Source organism: Oreochromis aureus, linkage group 11 (genome assembly GCF_013358895.1).
Source record: "Oreochromis aureus strain Israel breed Guangdong linkage group 11, ZZ_aureus, whole genome shotgun sequence".
NCBI classification, from domain to species: domain Eukaryota; kingdom Metazoa; phylum Chordata; class Actinopteri; order Cichliformes; family Cichlidae; genus Oreochromis; species Oreochromis aureus.
The window spans coordinates 38,871,330-38,883,478 of NC_052952.1; the positions used below are offsets into that span (position 1 = coordinate 38,871,330).

The 12,149-nt window shown below is 42.5% G+C and overlaps 1 protein-coding gene across 1 annotated transcript; it reads left to right on the forward strand.

The window, feature by feature from the left end:
- Window positions 1–1,098: 1,098 nt before the first annotated feature.
- Window positions 1,099–10,764, forward strand: prune (prune exopolyphosphatase). The gene is made up of 9 exons (XM_031749287.2): window positions 1,099–1,419; window positions 2,239–2,346; window positions 2,420–2,622; window positions 2,696–2,880; window positions 4,227–4,385; window positions 4,619–4,710; window positions 9,929–10,087; window positions 10,159–10,249; window positions 10,409–10,764. The coding sequence occupies exons 1-9, from the start codon at window positions 1,381–1,383 to the stop codon at window positions 10,636–10,638; spliced, it is 1,266 nt and encodes a 421-aa protein (XP_031605147.1). The 5' UTR covers window positions 1,099–1,380; the 3' UTR covers window positions 10,639–10,764.
- The last annotated feature ends 1,385 nt before the right edge of the window (window positions 10,765–12,149 follow it).

Below are 12,149 nucleotides of genomic sequence, written 5' to 3' on the forward strand. Positions count from 1 at the left end.
TAACACCAACACATTTAACACTTTTGCTGTGCAGCAGTGGCTCACAGTTAACTTTGAGAGCCCAGCTTTAAAGGCTGCAGTGAGAAAAATGAAATGTGAGTCCGGCTGTTGTTGGCGCCGTTTCACCGCGTCTTTGAGTCGTTTGTCCTGTCAGACACAAACACAGCAGACTGAGGCAGCACGAGTTCATATTTCCCAGCTTTAATCAGGTCATTGAAGGGCTCATAACCTTTCGGCATCCCGACCGTCACGCGCCCATGTTTACAGAAGGGTTATGCGAGTGCGTGAGGCTGCCGTAGGTGTCTGCAGAGCTGCCTGTTTCAAACTGGAAGTTTGTTTCCGGTTGTCACGTGTTTTTGTTTATTTTTGTTAATAAACATTTAGTGACCAACAACTAAACAAACAAATAGATAAACCTGAACACATCACTGGATTATCACACCTGTTTACGTAAATAACACAATGACCTTAATGGGGACGTGTTTGTTCGTCTGCAGGACGATGCAGAACCACAAACAACCTGTGTGACGGTGCCTCGCAGGAACCACCGAGCACTCGCTGACGTCTGTACATCAGAGCGGTGTCCGGCTGAGGCTCCTGCAGGAGAGCACGTCACCTCTGACGTTGATGACATCATCATTACTGGAAGCATGGAGTGGTGGAAGAAACAGGAAGCAGAATAATTAGAAGACAAAGTACACTGGAGGTCATACAGGTTTGAAATAATCGGGGTTTCTAACACGTTTCTGTGGAGACCTTGCGCCTATGGTTCACTCTTTTACTTCCTGTCTGAACCATCGTGCCGCGATTGGTTAAAGACGCAAATGAAGGACGGCAGCTGATGATGCGTTGGTTTCGGCGCTGTAAGTGGAAATACGCTTCAGGGCCGCGGGCCGTAGATTTCCCAGCACAGGGACCAACGAGCTTCAGCGCACGCTCTGCCCCACGCCTCCACAGTTTGAAGCTTCATCACGATTACTGTGAAATTCTAGCTTCATACATCAAATACGTCACAAAACCCTTTGCTCTCAGTCCTGCTGCAGGTGAGGGTCACTGAGACCGTTACCATGGTTACTGACGCAGTTTTACCTGTTTTCTGGACACACCGAGTTAAAAAAAGAAAAAAGGCCTATTAGAAGAAAAAAGTAATCAGATTACATCACACTGAGACTGCTCATGTAATCATCAGTAAGAAACTGGTCACGTGGTCCCTGCGAACGGGACGCGAAGCTTAAGTGTTTTGGTTCAAAGGCGATCCGTACACGGGTCCTGACAAGCCACGCCCACCGCACGTTTCTGTTTCGCGTACATTTCTCAGCTGAAAGCTGCGAGTCACAGACAAGCCGATCGTTTGTTAGCAGCTAACAGCTAACGGAGCAGATGGAGGAGTTTCTGACGAGCTGTCAGCGGGCCGTGAAGGTAACACACACACACACGGGTTAGCCTGTTAGCTCGCGCTGCTGCAGAATGACTGGCACTGTTTACATCATGTGACAAGGTCCGAGCACTAATCGATAGTTTGCACAAGTCTGTGGAGCTGCACACGTCAACGACCGGAAACGCAGCTGTGGGTGTGAGTGAGGCTGTCAGCCGTGAGGTCAGGTGAGACACACCTGAAGTCAGGATCACCACTGCTATAGTTCTTCTGGTGTCCAGCAGAGGCAGCAGTAAGGAGGGGCACGTTTCTATAACTTTACTGTTCTCCTCCAAATTGAATGCAGTTTTATTAAAACAGAACCAAATCATCCCATACACTGATGTACTGTAAGGTAAAGACGTTACAAAGAAAATGGAGAAAACCCCAACAATCATGTGACCCTCTATGAGCAAGCGCTTTGATGACAGTGGGAAGGAAAAACGCCCTTTTAACAGGAAGGAACCTCCAGCGGACCCAGGCTCAGGGAGTGGCGGGGCCATTTCAACACATTACTGCAGTTTAACAGTAAATGTTTTTACTACAGTAGAAACAAGAAGCCTCTCGATGTTAATGCCAGCATTAACCCAAGCACAGATGACCTGCTGTCTCTGAGCAGATGTTACAAGACTGTGGACGTTAAATAAGTCTGCGTTTAGATTCATTAGTCTCAGGTGGCTTCAAATGATTTTTGGTGGTTTCAGGTTGTACCAGATGCTTCCAGTTGATTCTGGTGGTGCTGGGTTGTGTCTGGTGGTGCCGGGTTTTATCAGGTGGTGCTGGGTTGTATCGGTATGTTAGGAGCTCTGTTCTTTGTTCCCCAGTTGAGCTCGGACCAGGTCGGCCCAGGGTTCCATGTTGTCCTGGGAAATGAAGCTTGCGACATTGACTCTATGGTATCTGCCCTGGCCTATGCCTACTTCCTGTCTAAGGTAAGCCACAGTCCAATCAGCTGCCAGTACAGGTAATGAACTTGGTTGCCTGAAGTCTCTCTCTCCCTGTCAGACTGCACCCGGCGAGATGCTCGTTCTGCCGCTGCTGAACATCCGTCAGTCAGAGCTGCGGCTGCGCTCGGACAGCGTCTTCCTGCTGCGCCAAGCTGCCCTGTCTCTGGACCTCCTCATCTTCAGGGACCAGCTGGACCTGCGAGCGCTGCAGCGAGCCAGCCGCCTGCGGCTCACGTTGGTCGACCACAACGTGCTGCCCAGGTAACACCTCGCAGGTGATCTTGCACACCTGAGTGGTGATCACATCTGTCTTATCATCCTGTCTCTGCTACAGTTCAGACAGCGACCTAGAGGAGGCGGTTGCAGAGGTGATCGACCACCACCAGCTAGAGAGGGAACCCTCCCCCACCTGTCCTGTTACCGTGGAAACAGTGGGATCCTGTGCTACCTTGGTGACAGAGCGCATCATTCAAAAAGCTCCAGAGATCCTGGACCTGCAGCTCGCTCACCTGCTTTATGGTACACACCTGCCAGACACACCTGGTGTTACTGAGAGTTCACAGGTTATTGAATACATGAATGGCTTATTTGAAGAGTTTCAGTCAGGTTTCAGAGCTCATCACAGCACAGAAACAGCTTTAGTGAAGGTTACAAATGATCTTCTTATGGCCTCTGACAGTGGACTCATCTCTGTGCTTGTCCTGCTAGACCTCAGTGCTGCGTTCGATACTGTCGATCATAATATCCTATTAGAGCGATTAGAACATGCTGTAGGTATTACAGGTACTGCACTGCAGTGGTTTGTATCATATCTATCTAACAGACTCCAATTTGTGCATGTAAATGGAGAGTCCTCTTCACACACTAAGGTCAATTATGGTGTTCCACAGGGTTCAGTGCTAGGACCAACTCTGTTTACATTATACATGCTTCCCTTAGGCAGCATCATTAGAAGACATAGCATAAATTTTCACTGCTATGCAGATGACACGCAGCTCTATCTGTCCATGAAGCCAGGTAACACACACCAATTAGTTAAACTGCAGGAATGTCTTAAAGACATAAAGACCTGGATGGCCGCTAACTTTCTGCTTCTTAACGGTGCAATAGACTCACAATACTTGAAATGTGCAATTCCCTTGTATTCTTATTCCTATTTATTGTATTTATCCATTTTGTATACTCTGTATTTATATATGTGTATATATGGTATATTTCTGCTCATATTCTGTAACTTCTGTCGGTGCTGTGCTTTTGGAAACCAAATTTCCCGGAGGAACCCACCCGAGGGATTAATAAAGTTTTATCTAATCTAATCTAATCTTAATTCAGATAAAACTGAGGTTATTGTACTCGGCCCTGAAAATCTTAGAAATATGGTATCTAAGCAGATTCTTACTCTGGATGGCATTACCCTGGCCTCCAGTAACACTGTGAGGAACCTTGGAGTCATTTTTGACCAGGACATGTCCTTCAACGCACATATTAAACAAATATGTAAGACTGCTTTCTTCCATTTGTGCAACATCTCTAAAGTTAGAAATATCCTGTCTCAGAGTGACCTTAATGACCTTGTAGTACCATATCATTCTGTTAGAGCACTTGGCTCTCACACTGCAGGCCTACTTGTTGTTCCTAGAGTATTTAAAAGTAGAATGGGAGGGAGAACTTCCTTCTGCCGGAGGTTTCTTCCTGTTAAAAGGGAGTTTTTCCTTCCCACTGTCGCCAAAGTGCTTGCTCATAGGGGGTCATACGATTGTTGGGTTTTCTCTTTATGTATTATTGTAGGGTCTACCTGTATAAATAAAACTGAACTGAATGAACCTCGTGTGTCTGAAGTGTGGGTTGTCTGTCTTGGTCTGCAGCTGCCATTGTGGTGGACTGCGTGGACATGTCACCTGCTGCAGGTAAAGTCACTCCCAAAGACAGTCAGTACGCTGCAGTGCTGGAGAACCGATTCCCTGCTCTACCACCGAGAGGCGCTCTCTTCCAGGAGCTGCACAAAGCCAAGTTGGATGTCTCAGGTCTGTTTCTGAGAACTCAGTCATAACTGAGAACACACCTGCACAGGTAGAACAAAGTCTGGACTCACCTGTGTTCGTTACTCCTCAGGTGTGGATACACCGCAGATTTGTACTGTTTCCTTCATAGTTTTTATTACAGTATTCAATGGAGTATTGTTTTAGTATTGCAGTTTTACCGTATTTAGTGTAATATTTTTTTAATTGGACTATTTGACGCTGTACTTTGTCCGCAGGTCTGAACACAGAGGAGATGTTGTTGAAGGACATGAAAGCCGTTTCAGGAAGTTTGAATCTCTCAGTTTCTGTTATCTACATCTCACTGCAGGTCAGTACTGCACACTGTAATACAGTCATACTAATAAGCTGCAGTGACACCAGTCTGCCACCAGGTGGCACCAGAGCCACAGTACACCTGAGGAGACGGGCTGCTGAGTTGTTTTTGTTTTTGTTTTTTTTTGTTTTTTAACCTTTATTGAAAGAAATTTTCATATACAAAACAAGTCAAGGAAACAGACCAGAATTGTAACAATTTACATTATAAAGATGGTGAAGCAAGTCATTATAGCTTTACAGGGAGAAAATAAAAGTTTCTAGGGTAAAGTGATAAGGAACAGAGACCTTTTGACACAAGCAGAAAAATTAGAATAGCAAGTATTTTGTGATTTTACAGTATAGTACAGCAGTTTTGTTTTGTTTTTTTTATTCATATTTGAAATAAGCTTAAGTGACTTAAAATATTGACAAAAGTAATTCAAGAAGACGGTAAACACAGGAGAGGCATTCTTCCACTTACATGAATGAATAAAAAACTTACACAGCACTATTACAAAACTGACAACATCTGAGATTTCAGAATCCAGATTGTCCATAAAGTCAAGAACATCCTCAGATGTGAAGGAAGGTATATTGGAAATTCTGAGTGAAACCCAACAGAGTATTTCAAACCAAAAAGCATCAACATACTGACGAGGGAAAAATAGATGCTCTAATGTTTCTGGATCCGAAGAACAGAAAATTAAACCTTTTATACAGGAATTCTCCAACTGGATAGATGCTGAAGTGTTTCTTTCATTTTAGGCACAGGTGGGTATTTTAAGTAAAAAGAAAATGACTTTTCTGTCAACATGCTACCAAGGTCATGTCTGACATTGACATTATAGTTGCAGAATACTATTTGCTTACAGGTATTAGAGATGAACTTATTATTAAATTGTTTGTCCTTTATTGAGGTATTACCTATCGTCAGTGAAGGTAAGCATGTTCTTATTAGTGAATACTTTAAAGTATTTACGATAAGATTTAACAACGGTGTGGGTATCGCTTTACAAACCTTATTATAATTATTAAATGAAACGTCTAATTTATGTTTATCAATAAATTCTTCGTAAGATAGCAAGTTTCCGTTTTTATCAAGCAGATCAACAACAAAACGTACACCTCTGTCATACCAGTCTGATTTAAATAAGGATTCTTATTGATGCCTACAACCCTGTTATTCCTCAACACAGAATTGTGGGTGAAAATTAGTTTCCCAAAATTCAAAGCTTGCTTATAGAAACTAGACAACTTAAGAGGAATCTTAGATATTTCATAATCCCATCTGAGCAAAAAATCTAACCCCCGACCTTATTAAAGAGTTTGTTTGGAATATGGTCCCACATAGATTGAGGAGGAAATGCAGTCTTTTAACCATCTGAGCCTGAATGCAGCGATAATGGATTCAAAGTCTAAAGCTTTCAAGCCCCCATTTTCATAGTCTTTAACTAATTGTGATTTGCGTATATAATGTATTTTATTCTTCCAGATAAAGCTGAATATAATAGAATTGGACAGTTTAATCATTTTAGGAGATGTAAAAATTGAATAACAGGAGTATATGAGTCTTGAAAGTCCTACTTTAGACAGTAAGATACGACCTAATATGGATAAATTACGTGTTAACCAATGATTAAATATTTTTTTAACTACATTTAATCTGGGAGTTATGTTATTATTCTCTCCATCATTAATATTCTTACTGATTATTAAACCAAGGTCCTTTACCTCCTCTTTTACTGGAATATTGTTAATAATACTTTGATTACAGCTGTGTACAGCTAAGATTTCACATTTTTTAAGGTTTAGTGTTAAGACGGATGCTTTGAGAATGAAAGGATTTTATTAATTGCAGTAGAGACCATATTTACATTCCTTAGAAATAAGGCAGTGTCATCAGCAAATTGACTAATTTTAAATTCTTTATCAAGAATTTTTATGCCTTCCAGATCTGAACAGAGTTTGATATAAATGGCATTTCTGCTGCAACAATAAACAATAACGGGCTAATAGGGCATCCCTGCCGAATGCCACGATTAATTTTAAAACTATTAGAAAACCCTTGATTGAGTGCAATACTACTTGTTATATCTCTGTACAACATTTTCACTACACTAACAAACCCACAGCCTCCAGAGCTTTAAATAAAACATTATGCTCCAAAGAATCAAAAGCTTTAAAGAAATCAAGAAATAAAATGAGGCTATCATGAGGAATTAAATGATTGTAATCCAACATATCTAATACTAAACGGGTATGATGATGGATATGACGTCCTTTTATAAAGGCGGACTGTGTCGCATCTATTATTTGAGTTATTCCTGTTTTTAATCTGTTGGCAGAGACATGAGCTAACAATTTGTAATCACAGCAAAGAAGTGTGATAGGCCTCCAATTATCTAAAAGGACAGAGTCCTTGTTTGGTTTAGGAAGTAAAGAAATTATTCCTCGTTTCATAGTTGGAGATAGCATCTGATCATTTATACATTCATTAAAAACCTCTAGTAATAAATCTTTAATGTCACTCCAAAAATATCTGTAAAATTCAATTGTGATTCCGTCGGGACCTGGTGATTTACCACTCGCCATTTGGGAAACAGCAGCATCCAATTCAGCTAAAGAAATTTCAGACTCATTGAGATTTTTAAAGTGTGTGTCAATTTGAGGAATATTTTCATGGATAGAGCTAAAAAACAGAATTGGTTTCTGAGCTGGAATAATTTGTAGTGTAGAGGGCTGAATAGAACTCTGTAATATAGTTGTTTATAGTCTGTTGGTCCTCAGTCAGGGTATTATTAATTTGTAACTTTGCTATAGTTTTTTTTGTTTGTCTAGTTTTCTCCAGATTAAAGAAACAAGTAGAATTCTTGTCCCCCTCCTCAATCCATGTAGCCCTTGAACGAATGAAGGCACGTTTTGCTTTGTCTATAAAAAGTTCATCTACTGCAGCTGGTTTAGTTCTGTAGAGTTTTCCTCTGTCAGATGTGATAAATTCCACAATGAACTTATTTTTGTGGTGATTTCAGCCTGTTTCTGTCTCCTTTTATTAGTCATTAATTTTCCTTCTTTACTGCCAATTTTTCTGACATTAAACTTCAACCATTCCCATTTACTAGTAGAAGAAAAATCCTCCATTGCTTTTACCTCTCCTATTAAGGATTTAATTTTTATACAAAAAGATGAGCTTCTTAAGAGGTTACTGTTAAACTTCCAGTGATCTATTATCCGGGGAGATTGAAAGTGTTATGCACAATGGTCAGTAAGAGGGGAGTGGAGAATCTTACAGTTGGATGATAGAGGGAAAAGACTACCAGTTATTAAGCAATAATCTAGCCTTGAGCGTTGAGAGCGCTCAGAATTACTCCAGGTGTAATGCAGTTTTTCTGGGTTTAACTTACGCCAGATATCGATTAGGTTGAGCGTGCAGGAGAAACATACTATTATTTGGTTAAAATGATAAGAGTCATATTTAGTTGGAAATCAATCCTGTTTTTCATCTGGTACCATATTAAAGTCACCTGCAACATGAACAATTGAATAAATGATCTTCCTTTCTTCTGTCATTTTTTCAAATCAGAAATTAATTTCCGGTTTTTGGCTCTATTGTTGAACCCATAAACATTTACTAAAATGTACTTAGTATCATCCAACTCTATGTTAACCATTAACCAATGACCTTCCTTATCACCTTTATGATCAATAACTCCTCCATTAAAACGATGTAGAAAAATAGCCACTCCTGCTGAATGAGAGGTACCATGAGATAAATAAATATCACCGCTTCCCCACTGCTTTCTCCAAAATATATGATCATCTTCACTACTGTGTGTCTCTTGAAATAAAAAACAATTAGTGTTAGGCTGTTCCTTACAAAAAAGAAAAACTTTACGCTTTATGTTATTTCTTAAACCTCGAACATTTAAAGAAAATATTGAAAGAACCATTGAATATAGCTTGAGAGTGCTTTAATGACTAGAGTAGGGCAATGGAACATTTTACCTCCTATTAACTAATAAACCCAGTCAGATTTAAGGACCATTGAGCAAGTTACCGGCTTAAATTTAGTTGAACAGTTATACCTTCATATCTAGGTCGTTATAAAGTTCTTTCATTCTTTGATTTGACGACCATCGATGACAGCATATCCGTCCTTTAGGAAAGCTTTGAGCCCTCTGCTCCTTGCCTCCTCCACCCTTGGCCACAGACGTTTGCGGGCTTCTTTCTCTTCCTTACAAAAGTCCTCTCTAAACCGAATCTTCATCTCCTTGCAGAACTTCGCCTCCTTGGACATCTTCCACACTAGGTCTCGAACAGTTCTCATGGCAAACTGTATGACGATCAGCCTGGGTTTGTCACCGACTCGTCCCTTCTGCCCCAGCCGATGCACTGTATCCACTGTGTTGTACAGCTGCTCGGCGTTCGCAGGAATGATCTTGGTCAGAATTCTGATTATTTCTTCTCTTGTGTTCTCCCCCTCCCTCTCGGGAACCCCAGTTAGCAGCAAAGACCATCTCCGTTTGTATCTAGCATGCTCCAGACACATTTCACGAAGAGCCTCGTTCTCTTTTTTTCAGCGTCGCCATCTGCGTTTTAATACGTTTCACATCTTCCACCACAGATTTAACAGCTTCCGTATTAGCATCCACGGACTCCTTTAATTTTCTTACAGCGTCGGCGTTTTCTTGCAGCTGGAATTCATAACTCTTTAAATGTTCACTTTGGGTGTCGAATTTGCATACCAGTTTTTGGATAGCGTTGAGGAGAATTGTGTTTGAAACTTCGTTTTGCGTCTGCGATTCGTTAGCCTTCATTTTTTTAGGATTTGGACTTTTAACCGGTGTGTGGTCACGATCAGCTTGCGGTTTGTCTTGTGATAAGTCGTGCTGCTATTCCATCCATTCAATATCTTCTTCGTCGCATGCCTGCCGAAGAGCCGCTAGGTGGTAGCCATGATCTTTGTTAATGTTAGCCATTTCGCCGCTTCGGAGAAGGTGGCCGAGAATGACTGAGAGAAACACAGGGAGGAAGTTTTTGAGTTTTAGAGATGAAGTATAACTAGTTTGCTTCTAATTCCAGTTTACTTGATTGCGGTCAAGACATAAAGGAGGTTATTTTCAAGAAAAGCCTCGGAGCCCACTCAAGTTGAACCGCTCACTCCGCCATCTTCCCAGAATCCCTACTTACAAGCAATGGCTGCTGAGTTTTGTGTGTGTGTTTGTGTGTGTCAGGAGTTCCTACAGAGGGAGGACTTGGAGGCGGAGCTTTCAGGTTTCTGTCAGAAGTATGGATATGATTTGCTGCTGCTGATGACAATCTTCTTCACTGAGAGCAAAGAGCCAATCAGAGAACTTGGTGTGTTCAGCCACAGCACCACCTGCAGGGAACAGGTACGCTCTCCTCCTCCTTCCTTAGTCTGCTGTTACTTCTGCCTGACGGCTCAGGTGTCCTCCCTCCTCAGGTGAGCCAGTACCTGGAACAAGCCCAAAGCCCCGCCCTCAACCTCAGTCCACTCAGCAGCCCCCACTCTCACATCTCAGCCTATCACCAAGGTAATACTCCTGTAATCAGACACATGTTGCAGGTGTGCACAGGTTATGGTTGATGTTCTGCTGCCTCCTTAGCTATGCTCTGTAGTGTGTATCTTTGGGGGGGGCGAGCAGAGGCATGGCCTCGGGACTGATGGTGACTTCATCACCCTATGTCTCCAGGAAACTCACTGGCGTCTCGAAAGAAGCTCCTCCCCATCGTGAAAGACTTCCTGACGATGTGGGATGGGTACGGTTGCTCGAGAGATGGGGAGGACGAGCCGTCTCAGGTCCCGCCCACCCCGATGAACAGCCTGGTGGAGGGCTCCCCTCTGGACAACGGTCCGCCTTGCATCACCTCCCAGGCCCTGGAGGAGAAGTTCAGCCAGATGGTCAACAGGACTGACCTCTGACCTGTCGGAGGAAGACGGCGATGAAGCACCGAGATGAGGACGTTTTATGTTTTTAGCAGGTGTTGTTGAACACAAGCATGAATCCGTGTTCCTGTTTCACTAATAAAATCCAAAATGATCAAAAGAGTCACTGAATCCGAGTCTAGAAAACCGCCGACAGCAGGCATGAAGGTCCGCCCTCGCTGCACGCCTAGGCACGTGCTCAGAAAACACTGCAGGGGTGCAGCTGTGACTGAGGCCTCCAGCCAGCAGGTGGTGCTGTTGGCTCGGTCTGACACAATAAGAGTTCTCTGCAGTCCTGCGTGGATAAAAGCACACTGTGCAAAAGTCATAAGCTCCCCTCATTTCTTTATATTCTCTATGAGTGTATGAGTGCATACAAACACATGTGATGGTTCAGAATTCAAACGTTTATCAAAGATCTGCAACATCACAGACTGACCTGCAGCCGTGACAGAGCCTCCGCCGTGTCTCACAGGGGGCTGCAGACTCTCAGTGTTGGAGCTCCTCGCACATGCTGACCATAATGTGGCTCCATTGCTCCATCAGTCTTGTTCCTCTGACCTTCATCAGTGTGTCCTCCTGTGAGGCTAAGCAGCAGACGATCGGCTGAAGGTCTGTCAGATCTGCTTCAGAGTTTTCAGCTCTTTGGGAATAGCCTCGTTGGTGCAAACTTAGTTTTATGTCAGACTGTTATCTGTGGCATTTCTCACAGACGTTGCTGCTAACAGCGTGTGCAGACACAACACTGGCTCGTCGTCGGATGGGTCAAAGGTCAGAGGTCACGTACAAGGACTGGACTGACAGATGTTCAGAAAGTTGGAGAGTTATTGCTCAAAAGCGCTTCAGAGATTAGTCTGAAGAATCCAGAATCCAAATATAAAGTGGTGAGTGGGGGCTCAAGACTTTTGCACAGCACGCTGGCTGGGTGTTTTAATAAAGATAAAATGAACTGCAGCCGACTGTCAGGAAACCGGCTGTGAATAAATCCTATTTCACAGTAATTGCACTGAGAAGGGAAGGGCTTTTATTGTGAAACAGAGGGAAGAAGCTTGTAGCAACAGGAAGTTTACAGAAGAACGGTTTTTGGGTTTTTTTAGTTACAGTGTTTCATCCTGAGACTTTATTGAAATAAAAAGTCATCAGGATAAAGTTTGGGGTACAACTCTGTAAACATCTGGAACATCTGCTCAGACTTGTGGTTTCCTCTCTGAAACACTCGCCCTCCTTCAGACCTTCCCGCCGTGGGACTCGATGTATTTATTATAGTGAGTCGATTTATTAACTTGGGTGTTTTAAGTGAAAATTTTATTTCTAATTATGGTTTTAAAATTTTCTCCCTTATCTCTGGATTTCTTATGTTGTTTCCTAAATATTAATAATTTGTCCTTCATGCCTCCTGATTTCCAAAATAAAAGTCAATTTAAAGCATTTAACTGAATTGAAGCTGCTCTCACAGGCACTAGGACCCTGCAGACACTCTGCACTTCCTCCTGCTTTAAATAGCCTCA